The 22,488-nt window shown below is 36.5% G+C and overlaps 2 protein-coding genes across 2 annotated transcripts; both read right to left on the bottom strand.

The window, feature by feature from the left end:
* Positions 1 to 2,244: 2,244 nt before the first annotated feature.
* LOC144439397 (E3 ubiquitin-protein ligase TRIM71-like) lies at positions 2,245 to 4,443 on the bottom strand. The gene has a single exon (XM_078128684.1). The coding sequence runs from the start codon at positions 4,441 to 4,443 to the stop codon at positions 2,245 to 2,247; it is 2,199 nt and encodes a 732-aa protein (XP_077984810.1).
* A 1,551-nt stretch (positions 4,444 to 5,994) lies between these two features.
* On the bottom strand, positions 5,995 to 20,617 carry LOC144439535 (sodium-dependent proline transporter-like). The gene is made up of 13 exons (XM_078128840.1): positions 20,431 to 20,617; positions 18,776 to 18,938; positions 15,043 to 15,174; positions 14,276 to 14,489; positions 13,595 to 13,727; positions 12,997 to 13,131; positions 11,782 to 11,885; positions 10,976 to 11,213; positions 10,588 to 10,719; positions 10,267 to 10,366; positions 9,650 to 9,756; positions 8,400 to 8,567; positions 5,995 to 7,726 (listed from the first exon to the last, which is right to left on the bottom strand). The coding sequence occupies exons 1-13, from the start codon at positions 20,518 to 20,520 to the stop codon at positions 7,292 to 7,294; spliced, it is 2,151 nt and encodes a 716-aa protein (XP_077984966.1). The 5' UTR covers positions 20,521 to 20,617; the 3' UTR covers positions 5,995 to 7,291.
* Positions 20,618 to 22,488: the final 1,871 nt, after the last annotated feature.

Raw genomic sequence — 22,488 nt, 5'->3', positions numbered from 1 at the left:
GAACAGACCTAAAAGTCGACAACGTAAAGCACACGTGATATTGTTATGCAATACACGATGGAGGGTAGTTGAGTAAATCTTCATTGATATCTTAACATAATATTTGCACACTACTTCGACATACATCTGACCTAAAATTGCACTTACTGGTACGTACAGATCGGTGGAAAAAAAACTGCCAAGAAAAACAAATTTTACTTTTCGGGGAAATGTGTTACTTTTCGTATACAAGATGCAATATCTCGTAGCTCTTCAACTCATTTCTATGTATGAACGCAAAGTAGATTACGATAGAACCTTACAAGTATAGCTTTTTTTGTTCATTCGAGAAGTTTCATGATATCGTTCAAGTTAAACAGATTCAGAGAGTTATTTTTATTCACTATGTTAAAATGTAATGTAAGTCTTATGTAAGTCTTATACTGTGTGGCGACAAAAATACACCATTTGCTGAATAAGTAAATAAATACATACAATAGACATACTTTCCATGTTGTCGTCTGTATTTTTTAGGGCTACCAGTCAGACTTACATATAGTTACATGCATTATGTTACCCCTTCATGATATATAATGGTAATGTATCTATTCATTGTAATGAGATACATTTTATAAGCCAAAGAGGGCGTCCTTTGCATGGCCCGAATTTCTATTCGTTTCTATTCAACCTACATGGGTAAAATTTATGTTCATATTCGTAAGTTTTATTGTTTCATTTCTGTCATGTTTGCATTCATTGGCTTATTTTCATATTTGTCAAAATTTACATTTGCTTTCATAAAGTCCTTGCTTGTCGACAAGCGTCTTGAAGTATGGCAATTGTTTGAACACAAGAGGGCGTCCTCTTTACTCGTACAACCTGCAAGTGGTGACAGTGACGACATGCATTGAGAACACGGGATCTCAATCGTTAGCGTTACACATTTATCCAAGTTTACTCTTGAAGTCAAACTCACGGTCACAAGCAGTACATCTTGGTAAACCAATCGGACTATTAACAGCACTTCTTAATAATTTAATATGCAAATGTCTTGAACGAAATGTATATATTTGACCTATATAATATCATTGTCACAATCTAACACTGAGAATGGGAACGTTTTGAACAAAGTGGCAAAGAATCACTGATAGCTTCGTTTTTTATTGAAGTAGGTCTCAGTCTTAACATTTCGATATTTGAAGATTATTGAAATTGGGGTATCGTGTCCATTATTGACATCAAGTGTAGAATCTGATTTGAAACAAAGATTGCACTAAAAACTAAAATCAAATCTGCTTAAATTTACTTATCTCACATTTCTGTTTTTCCTTTATTATCCTTTTGTATAACTACAACATTGATCATAAAGTAATGTACAGGAAAGTTAAAGTATTACATTGGAACTAAATAGTATATAGTATTTCATCAGCAGCAGGTCAGATTTAGTCGTTGGCGGCGCTGTTATAATCTGCTCTAACGGCAATACTAGCTACAGTCTTTGTCTACAAATATTGCATTACAGTACAATCATTCAAGAAATCCAAGCATTCAGATAAATGATATACAGCTTTATAGATGAAACTGGAAAGGGTACAAGCTTACTGTACATGACATAAGTTTGAAAGAGACAAATCCGTCAAGATATCACACAGTTTAGCCATCAAACTACAATGGCACTCTTGGCCTAGATACATACAAGATAAATATCCATATTGGTCATTACAATTTGGAAAGAGTTTAAAGTTTAAGTACCAGCATTATTTCATAGGAAAACATGGATGGAAGTTGTAGGCAGATTCCTATGTAATACTGAAATATTTCATTAGAGTGTGTTCAAAGAGTACTCGTATATTACTGAGAGAGGAATGACAGGATTATTTCCACCTCGTGTTCTTTCTTTCCATACTTTTTGTATGGTATTTCTTGTCTATCTAAGTTCACCATCCATAAACTTTGAACAATATAACATTACTGTTAGCTTTTAATTCGTTGTTTCTATTTACTTATTTCTGGAATAGCTTTATCATCATTGCTTATATTAGGAACTGAGACTGAATACATATAATACATATATACAGGTATAGTGGAAAGATGTTGATGACATCACTAAAATCACTATATTGTCTGTGATGAGAGTACAAACTGTTAAGATGTAATAGCCTGTAGCAAACATCAGACTGTAAAACTGATTGCACCAGTAGAGTGTGTTGGGGTTCATGTGTTGTTGATGACATTGTACACTCGTCATTGACATATTTGCAATTATTATTGGTTGAACACCGAAATACGTTTTCCACCATATTCTGAAACTACTAACTTTCCAAGTGGTTCATCATCAGTGATGCATATGGCAGTAGGTCTTTTCAGCTCTTCGTCAGCACCATTAACATAGCAGACAAATCGAAAGTTGGAATCAAATTTCTGCACTCTGTTATTTCTGTAATCACAGACGTACACAAATCCTTCTCCATCAGTCAGGACACCTTCTGGTGTAGAAAGTTGACCCTCCTCACTTCCCTCAGAACCAAAGAATTGTATATATTCTCCGTCTTCACTAAACACTTGCATACGATGATTACCACAGTCTGACACAATGACATTACCATTACCAGTTATACAAACACAATATGGATTGTTGAACTGACCAGCACCATTGCCATGACTACCAAATGACTTGATATAAGTATGATCTACACTATAAATATGTACACAGTGTGCACTGTAATCAACAACATAAATTCTGCCATTATTAGGGTTAATAGCAATACCAAAGGGGGATTTCAACTCATCTTTACCAAAGCATCTTATCAATTTTAAATTCTCATCACATACAAGAACCTGATTATTAGCAATATCTGTGATATAGATATTACCATTCACTGACATGGCTGCATACATTGGGGTGAATGTCTTTTGGAAATCTGTGAACTTGATAATATCTTGGTAATCACCATTAATGGTAAATATTTGGAGTCTACGATTATATGTGTCACATACCAACACATTTCTTTTCTTTGTCAGCATAACACCATAGGGGCTACTTAGCTGACCCTTTCCTGACCCACTCTCCCCAAATCTACAGGCCAACCCTTTCTGAGGCATAACTTTGACACTGACAGGTGAACCTTGTACTGGTACATTATACACTGCTACTGATATTTTATGTTTACCCTCTACCTCGCCTACACCTGTTAAAGAAAACGTTCCATCTTCATTGTCTGTTACTTTTATTTCTTCCGTTTTGTTATCAGGTGTCTTCATTACAGCGTTGACATCATCTGTAGTGGCTTTAGTTACGTCACATGTACTTCCTCTCTTGCCAGCGGTTATTATAATGTCATCACTAATCCTAGTAAACTTTGGGACATCCTTTATGACATACGAGGTCACCTTCAACTCACCTAAACTTTTCCCCTCACAGAAATCATCAGAAGGTTGAAACTCCACGTCATCACTCTCCACTGGTCTAAGTCTTGTCTTTAACGTCAGCAATTTATCTATCTGTGACGTCACTCCGTCCCTTGTTGACATCACTTGTGTAGGAGTTCCATAAGTTACCAGTCTCTCGGCAAATTCCTTAACATGTGTCAGATCTTCACTTATACCTTCAATCTCTTTTAATTGTGCTCGTATATGTATCCTATGTTTGTTACAATAACCTCTTAGTTCTGTCAATAATTCATTCCCATTTGCCCTTACTTGACAGGTAACATCTTCAATGGTTTTATCTATATGTTCATTAATTTTCTCTTCTGTCACCCGGAAGCGCTGCTCTAAAGACGCCTCCATTTCTTTAATTACAGTTGCACTATTGCTTATTTCATTTTCTTTTATCGTCAGAGTATCTATCATTCCAATCAGTTTTGTTTTGACTTCGGCTGCAGCGTCTTCCAGATACCTGTATTTATGTTCAGTTAGGGGGTGGTTGGTCGCTGTACACTCCAAGCAAATAGCAATGTTACAAGTATCGCAGAAGAATTTGAGTTTATTCTCACCGTGTTCAATGCAGCGAGTTGGGGGTTGCACTGAGGCTGGGTCAGTTGTCGATAGTCTGTGATAATCTTCACAATCGATGACCTTGTGTGACCTTGTGGTAGGCAGTCTAGCGTGAGTACCAGCACAGGTCTCACACAATTCGACAATACACTCTAGACAATATTTAGTAGTACTACCTTGTTTATCACATCCTCCGCATTGTGATCCTGCAGGTTTGTCCATTTGTTTCAGGAAATCACAAATCATGGGGTCAGTTGGTAGTTCAACGACACCTCCCTTTGATATGTCATGTTGTGTTCGACACAGCGGGCAACACACTCTTCCACTGTCTACAAGCCGACCAATGCACTGTTCACAGAAGCTATGTAGACATGGTAGTCTTCTAGCACTTTTATACCGCTCCGAGCATATACCACAAGTCAGAAAGTTTTCGTCAATTTCCGGTGATTTCAAATCCTTGCTAGCCATGATGTGGTTTCTTTTTAGTTGCAGACTATCTGTACCACGTGACCTGCCAAGTATGTGAACTTTAACTTGAGTAATGGTCAACCAGAATGACTGATATTTTGATATAAAGCCTAAGAAGGGCAAGCACTGTCAACAGTACAGGTTGCCAACATTACAGGTTGACGACTGCGCAGTTGTCGTGTACAACGTACGTTTGATAGCTCTGTTTGATCCAGATAGTCAGGCCACTACGGTACACAGGGGCACGTATTATTACTCAGATTGCCGTTTTCTTAAGAAAATATCGTATGAATCCTGCTGCTACAAATGTATCAATCTCTATACTACTTGTAGAAAGAACACAGGTAGGAATATATAGTCAAAAGTTTGATATATTTAGCCTGTAGACCAGGAAAACAACAATTTAAGAAATATTACACGCCCCTATGCTACGGTAGCCGACCAGGACAAAGAAGCTCTATCAAAATGAGGGTTCCTACGGTGGCCGACTAGGACGAAGAGGAATGCACTATCATAATGAGGATTCCCAATAAAAAAGAGATGTACTCTCATAAAAAAGAGACACGCTCTCGCCAAAATGGGTGGCTCCCATAAAAAAGAAGACATGCTCTCACTAGGTGGTCATATTAAACATAGGGGAGGGGGTATGAAAACTATCAAATTTTGTACTTTACGGTGAACTTTCTTGACCAAAGTTACAGAGTGGATGGGTAATAGTAATATGGATTTGTATATAAAAAATGAGGTCAAAGGTCACCAACAACAGGATGGTTCGTATATAGGTGTAATATGGGTACACAGACTGATCTAAAGACAAGGACGGGTAGGTACGAGTCATGTTGGGTCATGATGAGATAGGGTGAACTCTCCTAGGTCAGGTTAGGTCACCTGAGGTCAGATCTCCAAAAGTTATATTTGTAGACATGATGCAGTACAGTGTAGAATGTGTAAATAAAGTGTTAAGGTTTGGATTATCTATGCATGGTTACATTTATGACATAACATCTTCACTGATTTAATTTAATCAAACAAGATTTCGTATTAGAAAAACGTAGAAATCAAGATAGACATGGCAATAAACTCATTTTTTTCAATTCTAATTACAGGCAAATTCGTGTTCGGAAAACTTGCGTAGGTTTCAAGTTTCAATTCTTTAAAACAATGAGTTAAAACAACACCCTAAGTTTACCATGAGCAGCAATCGTAAATTTAGCGTGAACAACTATAATCATTGTCATGTGTTTGTTACGTCAGTAGGCTGATGACAGTGTGTGCATTTTTGCTTAGCTCTACAAAACACGTTATAGCAGAATTAACTCTATGCAAAGTTCACCTAGATTGTTTGTTTTTGTTGTTTTCTTCTTTTTAGTCATCACTAAAAATTAAAGCCAGTCGCACGGAGGGCCACAGAATCGAATCAGTACATAAACGTTCCACACGCCCATATGCCATACTTATGAGCTATTGCATGGCACAGAAATAACCACGGCAGTATTAGAAAACTCGTTTTAAAATGTTCAAAATGGTTTATTAGTTGTCGGACCAAAAATGTTCTCAACTTTGATATAATGATATTATTTGGGATATGTCCAAGAAATCGAAAACACTAAAAAAAATTGTTTTTGAAATAAACACTTTTCTTTATAATGACACTCAACTTAAAACCAATGACGTGTCAATTTATTGTAAAACAAATATGGTGGCAGATCGTTACTGACATTGTTGAAATACTCGTTTTGAAATTTTATGTTTAAACTGTGAATGCAATTATATTTCCACTGTTATAAATTCCGTGTCTATATCGGGACAGTGTTTCAAACGATCAACATGATACGAACGAATTGTTTTAATTCATTCCTACCCCGTCACGTGTATGTCACATGCTAGATATCGTCACGTGTATGTCACATGCCAGATATCGTCACGTGTATGTCAAAATAACATTTGTCAGAAATTAATTACACCTGTACGCATGATTATATAAAGTTCCACAGTCAAAGTGTAAATGAGGTTTGTAGTAATACTAAAGAATAACCCCTGACAATTTGTTAATATATCATTATCAGAAGAAAAAAACTTGATCATCGAAAAATGAACATTCAAGTATAATAATGCCCCTATTGCAGCATGCATTGAACTATTGTCAAAAGGAACATAATAAACTTTACATTGCCTACACGTTGTAAACCATTTAAAACACATGAAAACTACAACTTGAATTGTATTTCACCCCACCCCCAATACCCTGAGTACGTCTCTTTCTATATGTCTATTGCTCTACTCGGTAAGTTAAAAAACCCCACAAATATTAGTACATCTATCTTCCCAACTGTGTCAGAATACGAGAGATGTGGAATGTCCCTTCGTCGAGAGGAGTATCACGTGTCTTTACATATATAGAGACAAATACTAAATTATGTTTGTAAATATATCTATCGACTTCACAGTAATAATACACAGGTAGTTCAACCAATTAACAAGTATTGAATTTGTCTGGGTCAACGATTCCTCCACAGAGACAGCTCAATTATTCTTTTCAGAGTTAAACTACTCGTGTTTTTTTTGTTAACTTATAGTCTGTAAGGTACGCCGTGACGGGGGCGCCCTCACACATCGGCCAAGCCCCCAACCCCCCAGAGGTGAGAGGAGGCCGGTGAGGGCAGAACGTATCTTACACGACGTATCTTACAGTCTAGTTAACTTATAGTGGTAATATAAGCACAGACTTGTATGTGATATAACTAAGAGTTTGAAGATTTGAACTTGAACAGTTGTTTGTACCATGTGGATATACGTACAAATTCATTACATTCTTTATTGGCAAGATGTGGTGTCGTGCATAGAATCTTCACACGGGCTCTCCTAGAATGTCTTGCTCTATATATGCTCGATTGATTGTACCGGATCCCATTTGACGATTGTATGTATTAGGCGATGTTTGATAAACGTTCGTGTCGGGTGGGGCCTGGTATATGTTAGTATCGGATGGGGTTTGATAGATGCCAGTATTTGGTGGTGGTTGGTAAATTCCAGTGTTTGGTGGTGGTTGGTAAATATCAGTATCGGGTGGAGGTTGATATATCACTGTGTCTGGTTGTTGTTGTTGGTGGATGCTGGGGTCCGGTGGTTGCTGATAAACATTTGGATTGGCCTTGTGACTACTGCTTGGTTGATGTCCAGGTGGTTGTCTATTTATTGGAAGTGTTTCATAACCTGCTATGACTCTGTTACGATTTAGTGCTGGCCCCCAGTCCCAGGTGGGTTTCAATGACTCCCGAAAATTCTATGGAAGAAAAGACCAGGGTTATGATATTATAGTCGACAGAACAATCAAAGAGAAAGTTAGATGACGTCCATTCAAACGAACTGTGTCAGTTATGATGGATAGGGGGGGGGGAGGGCGCTGTTTTTTGTTATCGCTTCTGTTTGGAGGCGGGAGCTGATATTTTGGAGGTGATGGTGGTTGGTAGGTTAAAGGTCATTCTTATCACTAATCAGAACACTCTTCGTCGTGTGTTTTGTTACAAAGTATGGCCCTGGAACCACAGTTTTCAAACATTTAAAGTGACCATACAGACTACTGGCAGATAAATATATTTTTAGATGATTTCATTTAAAAGTTATTTTGGTAAAGTTACAGAAAGAAGTAAAATAAATATATATATACAGCCATATCACCATACCATAGATGGTGGATGCTGGGCGGCTATTGTGTAAGACCACACTAAGACGAAAATTATAAACGAAGGTGCCCTCCCCCAACTGAAATCGTCATCTACTTCGAAATAGGTGATGGGGATGTGTGGGGATTTGGGTGGGGGTAAGTACGCTCTCGTGGTATGTGCAAATTTAAGTATATTCTTGATTTATGAAGTCGCTGGATCTGTGTAAATCACAAATATGATAAAATATTAAAACATATCAGCAATAAAGCACAATAAAGCTGAGATACTTACTTCCAGGATATTCCCATTGCCTCTTAGAATAACTAATACCATGTACAGGGGAATAACAACGACTGATAACATAGCCATCGCCCATCCAACTCCCTCTGCCCAGGGAGGAAATATGTAATCTCCGTACGACGCTGGGGAGTATTTGATAAAGCTAAATATCATGACACCCTGAAACAAAATAATGTAAACCAATAATTAGTTTTATTAATCAGTTGCATGATACGTGTGGGGTTTTGAATGTCAAGACGACTTTCCTTATAAGTAAGATACTATCGGTGACGGGTCATACAGTTTTACGATTTGGCATGATATAAATACTGCTTAAGCTTATAGATTACTTCAAAACATTTTTACTTTATCTGATATATATATATATATATATATATATATATATATATATATATATATATATATATATATATATATATATATATATGTGTGTGTGTGTGTGTCTGTGTGTGTGTGTGTCTGTGTGTGTGTGTGTGTGTGTGTGTGTGTGTGTGTGTGTGTGTGTGTGTGTGTGTGTGTGTGTGTGTGTGTGTAAAGTAAAAGTAATTATCCAAGATATATTCTTCCTATTGTCGTCATTAATATGTATTTCTACATTTATTGGTAAGCTCAATATTCAAATGTGTGGTTCCATGTTAGCAGCCTCTAGTAAATACTCACACCTGCCCCGCGTTTTTCACTGAAAAGTGAAATGAAACTGGAAACATTTATGTCACAACGCTACTATAGCCTCAAGATCAAGTACCCCTAGCTTCTATGTCGGGTAGTACACTTATGGCGGTAAAAGTCATAAATATACATTAGCCCTGACACTTGTAGCGCTCAATATCGCATTTTAAAACTGTTAGCAGTAAACGGTAGCCGGCCTTTTGTATAATAGTGACCACTCTGAGCTATAGTCTCTTTATGCATATAGAATAAGTTCGGTGCGGTTTCATGTTTACACATGCTCCAAACAGTTCTGATTCTTGTCTGATATAGGAAATACTGTAAGACTTTGGAGAGGTGTTTGCAACCTTGTGACAGTCGAATGATAGTGACACCATGCTCCTCAAGCGTACATGCAGTATAGTAGTGTTACTATAGAATAGATGTACAAGTCAGAGTTGTATGTTACTGTATAGAAACAGTTATAATTTGTAACCCCCTAGCAAAATCAGCTAGATTTCTAGCATGGACAAATAACAACTGTCCTTCACACACTCCCTCAAATGTTCAGCACGTGATAGTCTTGTACTTACCGTCATAAGGATAGGTGATACTCCTATCCAACATATTTTCCAACCGATGAAATTTGCTAACCATCCATCCATCATAGAGTTTATATCGCTTGAAAATTTCCGAATGCCTGTACGCGTACGAGGTGAAAAATATGAAATAATTTGAAATAATTGTTAGTTTAACTGTGCGATAAAAAATAGAAATATGGAGAGTGATATATGAAGTTAGGTTCTTTATAAAACATGATGACATGATGTAGTTCCACTTTTGTGTGTGTCACGAGAAATGTACAACAGGTATTTATCAGTATCATTGTGCCTCATAAAAATATGACAATTCCACTTTCCAGAGAAAACGATAGAATGTTACTCTTTGTGACTGGTTAATTGTTTTGTCGGTGAGGGTGAATGGTGGCTGATGATTGGCCAATTGTTTGATTGGCACGTTGGCGTACAATAACTCTATCCTTTGATTTCTTTACCATTGACGAGACTAATATTGCTTATCGGTTCTCCGAGTCATGTAATGCTAGATAGAAGAAAGTTACAACATAAATATACACGTCTTTGATTTCGAGGCTTGGGATTGGTTCATGCGCTCCCAGCCACGGATGATTTGACCTAGTATTTTGACCTACCATATACGAGGCTGATAGCTATACACATCAAGGTTGCAATGAAGAGGAGAGAAAATCCAGCTGAATACCAGTCCATTAAAGTGACAACATAAACCCCTCCCTGTAAAACATACACAAGTCGTAATTAGATCGATATGTAGATATAGAGGTGTGCAGCTGAAGTAACTATACATACATACATACATACATACATACATACATACATACATACATACATACATACATTGCACACCTGAAATCAAATTTTTCGTGGCTTTTTGGAATTCCTTTTAAATTCTAATCAATTTGAAGAAGGAAATAAATCGTACAAAATATACTTACCCTCGTCGTACATGGAAGTCCAGCAAGGAAAAGAATAAAACAAGTTAAAGCTGTTATCAACGGTTTCTTTTTCATGAATCTTTGTGGCAGCTCATCAAATATAGCAGTCATGATTGTTTCCATCATAGCAAACTGATAAAAATTGAAAAAAAAACCCGTTATTTGAGATATACTACCAAATTACACATTTAAAAATAAAACAAACAAGCAAACAAACAAATACATGCATAAATAGAATATAGAGATATTATATAAAGGTTGAAACAGTGAGATACTCAGATTAGTTTTTTATCATCCATCCTGCCTTTTCCCTCTTAAATAACTGATAAGAAGTGATAAAATCACGTGTTGTCATAGAAACAAAGAAATGGTAAATAACATGTCTTACCTGACTATCCAGACCAAGTGTAAACAACATAAAGAAAAACAGGAACGACCAGAAGGGCGCCCCCGGCAGACGACTGATAGCTTCTGGGTAGGCAATAAATGCAAGTCCGGGTCCTTGATCGACGACTTCACTGACGTCAACACCACTATCCTGGGCCATAAAACCAAGCGTGGAGAATATAACAAACCCAGCAAAGACACTTGTACCACAGTTTATTAGTGCAACGATTAGTGCATCTCTGTAAAAAAAGATAATATAAAGCAAATTCTTTATGGGCGTTTCTCGACATAAGTTATCTAATATCATTGAGATATACATTGTATTGAAAAAAAAGCGATAGATTTTAGTCAAAATGATTTCAACCCCGGCGTTATTTTTTGTTTGACTGCTACGTGGGCCTAAATGTATTGTATTGTCAATGTATAATATGCACCTAAATCTACATATAGAGATTTCCTTACATTATTACTGAGACCAATAAGATGCATGCATTTTTCATGATCATCTTCATATACAAACACTTACGATCCTACACAAACAAACAAACAAACAAACAAACAAAGGCATACATATGTACGCCGGCAGACAGACGCACGTGCGCGCGCACATACATACATACATACATACATACATACATACATACATACATACATACATACATACATACATACAGACAGACAGACAGTTAGACGGACGGACAGACATAAAATTATTTAGATTTGAGTATTGACTTGGTACACTGAATCAATGGTGTGTTAAGATAAATCTCAAATCTCAAACACCCATTTGTCTGAGAATTAATGTACCTGCATGCATTGTTGTTAAACTTGTTGTAACTTGAAAACGTTATCAGAGCACCAAATGCAATGCCAAGAGAGTAGAAAATCTGACTGGCTGCATCCCGCCATACCTGTAAGGGATGAAGACACAGACAGAGATAATCATGTATTAAATATATATGATAATAATTTATTACAAAACTAGCGTTTATCAAACTTCATAATTGTGTCAGTTCTCAGTTGAATCAAAGTGTACTCTTTGCTATCTTTAAGCAACGGGTTTCACAATGAGTATGTAAACGAATGACTGCCCTTACCTGCCTGTTATGGTTTATGTGTACAAATTGCATGGATGTGAGATTTACCTGAAGGAGGTGGGGTATTCGGGCCAATAAAAACAACATTTTGTGCCCTCCCCCGAGAACCAATTTGTAAAGTATGACGCATCCCCAATTCCCCAGACCCTCGCCCCCACTGGTTGCAGTCCCCCTAAATATGTTTTTCAAGTACATGTATTAAAGTGACTCAAGCTTTGTTTATGTGCTTTTTACTCAAGTCATGACTTACATAAGGCCTAATAAAAAATGTGTGGTTCCGATTATGCTTAATTTTAGAATAGGTGGGGAAGGTAGATTTTTTATTTTATTTTATTAGATTTTTTTATGTGTGATTATCTAGGTCAGGTTTTCATTGTTCATTGTTTTCCAAATGGTCACTGTGTTATTTATTTCTTCCTATCAGATGTACAGCCATTACAGATTGGAAGAACAGTTTTTAGATGTCATTTTACGCATCCACTATTTCTCGTCAGACTTCACACTGTATTTTTTTCTCGAATAAGTAAAACAAAATTGTAGGGTCGCCAGTGAAAAGCTATTTGGGGTTGGATAACTGGAACCAAACAATTATTTGTTTAGGCCTAATGACTAAACTAAAACGACTCTAGTATAATTTTAATGTCGATGGATTTGGCCTTCAAAGACATTACAATATATGTTCTGGTGTTGTTAGAACTGTTGATTGCATAGTATAGGTTCTTCCTGTACATTTATTGATACGTAATACTAGTACATTTGGATCGTTTATAAGTTATATGCTAATACCCGGTTTGAGTTCAGTAATAATTGCAAGTGATAGTTAAATATAAAATACTCGGAGTACCTTTTAAATTGCTGAAAAAATAAGAGCCCCAAAACACATATAAACTCTGCTTGTGCCCCTTCAAGACATTTCTACACATACCGTAGCATCCATCAGAAGTTCCCATCTCGGGTTCAAGTAGAATTTGATTCCTTCCCCTGCTCCTGGTAGGGTAACACCACGTATCAACAAAATGGTCAACACAACATACGGAAATACCGCTGTGAAGTATACAACCTGCAGTAAATGATGGACATGTACCAGAATTTAATCATTCATTGCGACACGTTTTCCCATCATTTTTAGAACAAAATATATTGCTTTTCTGCATGCACATCTCAGTATACGTCTAGTCGAAAATCTTAGAAATGATTCGTATTGACGAATTAGCATCTTATTTTGGTTTAATTGATATTCCCAAGTGCATGCTTTCTGGTGACAGTGTTCGGTAGTGAACGGCCCTAACAATGAGTGATAGGTCTGAAATCGAATATGTATTAGATACACACAGAATCAAGGTAACTTCAGAAATACCACCGTTACTAAATGTCATGACAGATACAATCATATATTTTATATCATATTGTAATATTTCATCTTGTACACCAGTATCGTATCTCAACATTTCTTTGCTTGTTAATTTTGGATCTCTGTCTTCAAGTCAATGTTTAATTTGCCTACAGATATACTAGTATATTACCTTGCCAGATGACTTTACTCCTTTTATGATACACAAGTAGACCACAAACCAACCAGCAAGCAAGCACATCGCCAATTGCCAACGTATCATACCTATATTGTCGATGTCGTCAGAAATGTCCAATACATAACGACTGAAAGAAAGTAAGAGAATCGGGTAGTTTAGTACAGGCTGTCTACCAACTTGGATAACGTTTGCATGGGCTTATGAGAGAGAGAGAGAGAGAGAGAGAGAGAGAGAGAGAGAGAGAGAGAGAGAGAGAGAGAGAGAGAGAGAGAGAGAGATATATATATATATATATATATATATATATATATATATATATATATATATATATATATATATATGAGGGGAGGGATGGAAGGATGGATGGATGGATGGAAAGATAAATGGATATCTCAGAGATGATAGAGGGAGAGTAATAGAGAAAGACAGATAGAGAGATAATCAGACTGGAGAGGAACAGAGAAAGAGACAGAGCGAGAGACAGAGACAGACAGACAGAGCGAGAAAGAGAGACATAGAGAGTGATAGACAGAGGCAGAAAGACACACACACACATACACACACAGACACACACACACACACAGACACACACATACACACACACACAGACAGAGAAATGTAATCAGACCACTAAAAATACTGTTCGTTAGTGGTCTGAGGTTTAAAGTAACTTACTAGTAATATTCTTGGCTTGACCAAACCTTCGTTGTTAAATTTGTTGTGTTTAGTGTACCATCATAACAATCATGGGTATTCCAATAATGGTAGCAACCAATCCAAGGCAGTTCTGACGTCACAGAAGCAAAGGTGTAGAAGATTGTGTAGGCAATGATGACGTTATAATATATGGCGACTAGAACACTGACGATAACCATTGCATAACCAAGACCTATGGACACAATGGAACATTACCTGTTATAATGTTTTACCTAGATGTATGAATACGGTCACGGGTGGGGGGGGGGGGGTCACCTAGATCATAGACCCTACACCAACGTTGGTGTAGGGTCTATGCCTAGATCTATAAATATGGGGTGACAGGAGAGTGTTGGTCTATATAAACTATGATGGGATTTTTAGAAATGAAGCATTACAGTATACAGACATATAGTGCCCGTTACTAGTCATTATTGATTGCTATTATAGTACAATTTCCTCTCATGTACTTCAAGTGTGCAACAGTGGGCTATAGCAGAACGCCATTATGATCACTTTATCTATGAATCATTGTACACCTGACATCCAACTAGAATGGCGTCTCGCGCCAGTTTACGACTATCATACATCACGAAACTATATATAGCGGGAATTTTGAGGCCAATTTTAAATATCTATTCACAAGTTGCTGGTTGATCAGCCATTGTTAGCAAATACATATACGACTGCATTCGGTTCTATCACTTCTAACGACTGACATGTTTGTCAAAAAAACAACAACTTACCTTTAAATAGAGGTACTGATTTCCATATCGTAAGACATCCTAAACTGGCGAATTGTCCAAAGGCTAGTTCCAAATAGAACAATGGAATACCGGCTAGGGCCAACATAATGATGTAAGGTATGAGAAATGCCCCTGAAATAGCAGGATAAGAAAATTAAAATTATAGAAAAATCTTTAGTTCATTTCAAAACGACACGAAATGTGACAAATGGCACATAACATGGCTATGAAAGTGGTTTATAGTACAAATGGTTACTCATACTGTGACGGTTTAAGATTGTCTGGTCTCCATGTCGGGTTTCCTGTATTACGATTATTCTTCGAATATTCATTGATCTTCGTGTTCAATACAACCTCGTGAACTATCCGGCCTTCCTTCTAAAACTCTGTGATTCCATATATGCACTACACCCATTCATTCATAATAGTCGCAGATCCAGCCAGTATAATTAGCCCTAGCTGCTGCTCAGAGAAAGTCTGACAAACGCGTCTGAGCAGGCAAAGTAATGGCATGGATAATTTCTACACTGTATTTTAATTATTATGCTCGTTGTTATTGTACATGCTCCTTTGTAAAAAGATAACCAATCAATCAAAATGTTACATCTAATGAACGTGGTTGTCCTTGACAATGATGTCGTCCTGTGTATAGTCTAGTTGATTTGATTTGATTTGATTTGGCAAAAAATATTCACGAAATAAAAAAACAAAAACGGAAATAACACTACAGCTTTCACAAACAAACAAATACAGCATGGAATACCTTTGCCGAGGATAACACAAAAAAGTTTTAACAACTTATTTCCATTGTGGTCCTCCATGAAGTACACACGTAATACGGTCTCTGTCAGGAACTAGACTATCTTGTGTATTAATGTATACATTGTTATCATCGTATAGGATTGTAATGTGGCGGTGAAAGAAATATAAAAGATACATTGTCTATTATAATTATGATATGGTATTTCGGGGCCGAGATTGGGCCATACAAGTTTTGAAAATTTTCCCTAAATTTTAGATTATCAAATTTAAAACTCAGAGGTGTCTGAAGAAACGACCAAAGCTCGGATAGGAGGCATAAGGTACGAAGTACGCCATACATCTTCAGAGAAGCTGTATGCAGACTCAGACCATGATAATAGTGGTCTGAGATGCAGACGTATAGATTCTAAACTGACAGTATAATGACCACGTGATTTAATGTTCATGGTAAGTTTATCAATGGAAACTGTGTTTTAAAAGTAATTTAAGAGCGTGGGACATGAGCAGAAAATGTATGTCGTAAATTTCACACGAGGCTAGTAAATGGTATAAATAAATGACAAACTTCCTTGAGGCAAGACAATTGATAATCTATCATTCTCGGACTGGTAGACATCACGTGGTCTAACCTGTGTCCTCCCCGGTAATTTCATGTCTGGGTCACCATAAGGAATACATTGGACCGTTCTATTCTTTTTACTACAGCTCTGCAAAACAACTGTTTTTCGCACCTACATTTTAATCCTAGTCCTTATTAGTCGGATGTAGAACGCCAGTATCGATAGCACATACTCTGCATTATTCGTAAACCTCATTCTCGCAAATCAGAGCTGTTATTTCTTCCGCAAAACTGTTCTTTTAAGTTTTAGTGGTCTGAGCGTAAACTAACTAAGGAGGCCGAAGTACGCAGTGTACTTAGTAAATACTCTGCTCAGACCACTAGAAGAACTTGGTCTGAGCTAACTAGCATGGTAATGGTACAGACTGTCATATGAAATTGTTACGAAGAATAATCATTATAGAGTAGAGTAGAGCAAATTTTATTTGGCATGAAATTACGTCATATAAGAACATTATTTATGGCCAGATACAATGTAACTACACAACAATAAAATAATACTAAACTACTAATGATTTTGAAAAAAGTTAAACTGATTTATTTGATAAATTTGAGTAATAGTATTAATGAACTTACCCAGACTGTTGGCAATAAACCCATCCTTAGTTCTCATTAGTTAATGGAATGAATCAATATTTGTTAGTTTTGATATAGTTTCATCATAGACTGATAACTCATTAAAAATGATTCTAGCTTTATTTATTGAATGTTTTTTACATTCTGGTAAAGCATGAATTTCATCGCCAATAGACTGTGTTGCACACATATTACAAAATCTTTGCTCTGGAGGTAAACCTATATATATCTTAATTTTTCAACAGGTAAATTATGTATCATATATTTTGCTTTTAATGTAATAGATCAACAATATCAATCCGAATACCTACAAATGTATCTCCAGCATCTCTCTACCATAGACACATGGTTATAACTATGACTTGTATTGAAGTTTACGGTAAATGAGGATGTTCATTTATATGCAGTTGATTGGTAGTTTTTTGTTGACAGTAGTCTGACCTGGGGTGATCAGGTTATGTCCCGATTCACTTTGAGACAGCATTGACAGTAACTCCATTTAGTCAAAGCAAAGGTCAATACCAATCGATGAATAGATACTAGATTCAAAAGTGTCAAATTGGAATAAAGAAAAAAGACATGGTGTCACTTAGAGCTAATATAGGCATATCTAATCTGAAGAAACAAACACCATGTAATGTGTAAGACATGCAGTCATTAGTCTAGTCCCTGTCTGGAACTAGACTATGCAGTCATATAAGGAAATCTGCAAGGTATAGCATATGATTATCATCATTTTTTTTCACTTAAAATATACAGACTATTTTAATGTATTTCAGATAATGTACATGTATCGTTTCTTCAAGTGAAGAGTTTATTTGTTCCAAAGTTAAAACATATGAAGCAGATGTATTAATACACGTTTTGGGAATGTAATATGCCACTGTGCCATAGGAACGATGTCAGACAATGGGGACAATTTTAAACTATGTAGTGCATGGCGTAACATGCACAAAGAAGAATGACCTCGTGACCTGAGAGTCACTGTGAATCGTTGACACTTTGGCCTGGGAATAAATCTTCATCTGGGCAATACTAGTGATGTCGGTGTTACATGTATTAAAATGGGCTTTGATTTATAGTGATCGTCTGAACCACCGGAGACAAACTGGTAAATAACTTAAGGTATGTATTATATATCGATTAAACGTTACACTATAATACTTTAAAGTAACGTAAGTTGGATGTCATGGAAAATACGTTCTCACGAGCTAGATCCCCATGTTTCTGTCGGGACGACTACCCATAAATAAACAACAAACAAACAAACAAACAAACAAACAAACAACGAAAAATCGTGTCTTGCCGTTAAAAGGACTGTTGTTTTTACGACGATTATAATGTCGGAAATAATGCTTCCCATCGCATCTGCTTTCACTCATATTTCAAATACAGTACTTTTGTCTTGCATTTTGGACCGATATCATAAAACGATATAAAAACATAATAACACAATTTTGTACGATTAGATATTATACATCCATGGTATTAATCAAGTACTTTTAAGACGCACTATCTCACGGGGGCGATGTCCTGTCATGTCAAGAACAAATGCGAATGCATGCACAATAGCGAAAGGTCATAGACTTTACATTATATACAACTACAATGTATCTCAGACCACTATTGTGGTATGAGCAGCTATAAAGTTTGTGTAACAAAGAAAGGAATTTGAAAACTCCGGGGAATGACATTGGGCAAAGAAGATTAATATCAGCTGGCTGAAGACACGTTTCAAACCATGGATATATTTATAGGGAGAATGTTCAAACTTACCGCCTCCATTTTTGTAACACAGGTAAGGGAATCGCCAGACATTGCCAAGTCCAACAGCAAAACCAATCGAAGATAACATAAAATCGATCTTGCTACCCCAATATCCACGTTCACTCTCTTCTTCCTCCTCTATCTCAAATTGTTGGATAGCTGGTCTTGATGTCTGTATATAAGGAATGCAAATGCGTTTATGCAATAAAACGGTCAAACAACAACTCTTTTGGGGGAAGAAAAACGGAAAACTACGTACTCAGCTGAGAAGAGCACTCAGAAAGTTGGAATCCTAGCTAGTCGTTTTTGTAAGCTAAACCTTAAAATATAGTTCAAAAAATATTAGTTTTGAGATTGTGCATCCGGGGTTTTAACTGTCTTGTTCTAACATCTAAGTATTGTCTTAATGTTCATGATAAAGTTTAGTTTTGTACTTTAAAGTCTGACCTAGACCATTCGGATCAGTATACCCTACGATCATGGGAGGTATGTGATCCTACCTCATACGATCTAACTACCATACATATATTAAGTCGTGTCAACATGGCCTTGATACACCCATAACTACTACGTAAGAACACATATGTGGTCAAATGAAACACACTGTTATGTAATAGACTACTTTGGTGGGTGAAAGTGTACCAAGCATTATTATCTTGAAGTATGTCACCTACTGTGATAAGTCAATGGGTATGAATATTCAACTATACACGGTTGTATTGGAAGGTAAAACCTCGCTGGTAGCAATTTGATATACACAAATGGGAGCGAAATATCCCCAGTGTAACTATTTTTAGTTACTGCCTGGTCATAAAGGCATTTCAATCCTAATTTTGAACTGAGGTGAGGTCAAGAATAACAAATTCTATATCATGTGCATATGAAACTCTACTTAGTATACATGTAAATAGCCATATGACAAAAATAGTGTAAATAGCATTGCAAGTATGAAAGTGGATAGTAAGGCATTCATAGCATCCATATGTGAAACTAGTCTCAGGAAAGCACCCATATTTTTGCTAATACAGTGAATAAAACTCAACATTGACTTTCCACACGACTTCAGTGTATTCTATGAGCTTGGTAGCACCATGTATGACAACAATATGTCTAGATCACATGGTACATTGTGGATCTCATAATACATCCATGCTTGGTATAAAGTCAATCCATGGATGTATTAGTGACTAATACATCCATGGTCAATCCAACAGGTTGTTTCCAAAATTTTCCTGATGACAGACACTGGGTTATTAAGAAAATCATTTTATCAACTAACCTAGTGTTCCACGTGTGTGAATTTAAAGAGTTTTACAACCAGTTGTCTGTGGTCTGACCTAAATTAGCTCTTTGTTATGAGACCAGTCTTTACCATGGCCTTGACGCGGGTTTTTCATGTGAAAGCAAATTTGTCGGGAAGGGAGAGGTCGACTTCCGTTACATTGAGAGTGTAATGTTGACAGTAAAACTAGTTGTAAATTTGTGTTCTGTGACTAAAATATAAATCGAGCGACAATCTTAACATTGAGTAGACAAAGTGCTGGTTATGCTCATTGTTATATTTTAAAGGCAGCGCACAGTCATGTAGTATTGGGTAGTGACCTGTACTCTCGCCATTGTAATGCATCCACTCCTTTTACTTACGAATGTGCGTATGTCCTTACCTGCTGCTGACCAGTCTGAGCCCTTTCTTCATTTCCAACATTGTACGAATTCCCCTGACCACAACATCTATAAAGACAGCCAACAGTCATCCTGACTCCGTGTATCGGTACAGATCCAACGATGACAGCACGACGGAGTCTATGTACAACTCACAAAGTTGTTTGACCGTTGTACAAATGTGCACCGCTTCGCTGAAACGGGCGTGGGAAAGCTATCAACAAAACACTGTCATGCAATATTCAAATTTTCTACCGGCTTGTTAAGGTTGAACAAATAAAATACATATGCAAAGTTGGGTTTATAAATGGCACGGTCTGGTCACTTGGCCCACAATGCAAACCCAGTTACCGTGCCCGGCAGGACAATCCTAGTCGCGTCACACCTATTATAACCGTTGAGAATAAATGGAGGGCATACCTATACAATGTTCCCAATATTGTATTGGTGATCCACATAATACTTATTGAATTGAAACAGCAGAATGTAAAGTTAAATAATTCAAGTTAGTCTCGTTAGTCGAGTTTTCATACAGATTTTAATTTCAAGTACTAGTTAAAGTAAACAGAACATTATAAATACAAAATTAAAAGACTCGTCAGCGAGGTGGCACTGGAAATAATGGAACACGACGGTGCTAGTGGAACCCCACAGGCATTTGTTTCCCGAGTTATGTCTCAGACTGTTTCTATCAGAATACGATAAAATGTCGATAATATCGTTAATGTTGACGTATTTAGCCAACTATATATGAAAGGGGTAAAATTACGCTTGTTTCCCGCTGTGATCGAGCAGCCTGAGGCCGAGGATCGTTTGCTCACGATGATCTTATATGTACAAGACGGTAAAACGATATTGGATAATTGGTAAATAGAAAATACGAACACAACTATTACAGAAATAGTTTCAGGTTCACCTTTTTGGGGTTTATGATATGCTTATACATGTATTTCTCAAATGAATGAATGAATTAACGAATTAATTGATTAATGAACGAATATAACCCAGGTACAATCACAGTGTTAGTTACTTCAGTATTGTTAAATTAAACCTAACCTGTATGTACCCGGACTTTTATGGAAAGTAGTGTATAAAACACAATTAGCCAGAGTGTAAAAAATCGCCCAACAGTTCATTACGATACCATTGTACTAATCAGTAGAAATACAACTTAACATGAATAATGGGACAACGAATAGTGTATTGACCACAACAAAATATGAATAATTACAGAGATAATGAGATGACAACAAGAGGCATTCTACACAATGTTTTACATACAAGTGTTTATTTGAAAACTAAATGTCAATAAATCACATGTGTGCATAGACTTGAATGATGATGGTGTCTAAACATAATATAATAAAACCTGGGTCTACGATATGCTGACCAACCCTCAAAACTCCAACCGCTAAACATATGAATAATACGGACACCTAGTACTGTACCTCCGTCTACCATGATTCTCATATTATACGGTCTAGTCTATCTTCCTACCAATGAAAAGGCTTGCACACAAGAATATGAAAAGTCACCAACACATATAAATAAAATTTAAATTTGTATATCTCATGTCAGATTAAGGTATGGTCTTCTCTCCCAATACGTCGTTATGGCAACACTGTATTACATAAATCATAACAATTTAAGTAAACGTTGTATCTGTTGTCACAAATGATCGAAGTGCCTTAAATGACGCACCTAGAAAATACACTACAGAAAAAAGACGTTCACTATTCGAAGACAAGATATTGTGTTTATATCAAATAAAATATCAATATCTCGTGATAAAAATAATGCTGAGATGATCAAAAGGTCACCACCTCCCCAAGATGTGTTTTAAGTAATGTATATGACATCTGTCCATCTTCACACAATAAAGTTACAGATGGTGAACGTGTAACGTTTGTAGGTTTATGACAAGATAGTTTAGGTTTTTTCAATGCTATAAGGTATGTATACTACTAGTAGTACATAGAAATAACAAGATCTGATATGTTGAAAATACTAATTAATACATAAAATGATATTATATATATTATACGGTTGTGTGTAGTGTA

This window comes from Glandiceps talaboti, chromosome 8, assembly GCF_964340395.1.
Source record: "Glandiceps talaboti chromosome 8, keGlaTala1.1, whole genome shotgun sequence".
Lineage (NCBI taxonomy): Eukaryota > Metazoa > Hemichordata > Enteropneusta > Spengelidae > Glandiceps > Glandiceps talaboti.
The sequence above is the reverse complement of the archived record's forward strand: the minus strand, read 5'-3'. Positions and strand labels throughout refer to the sequence as shown.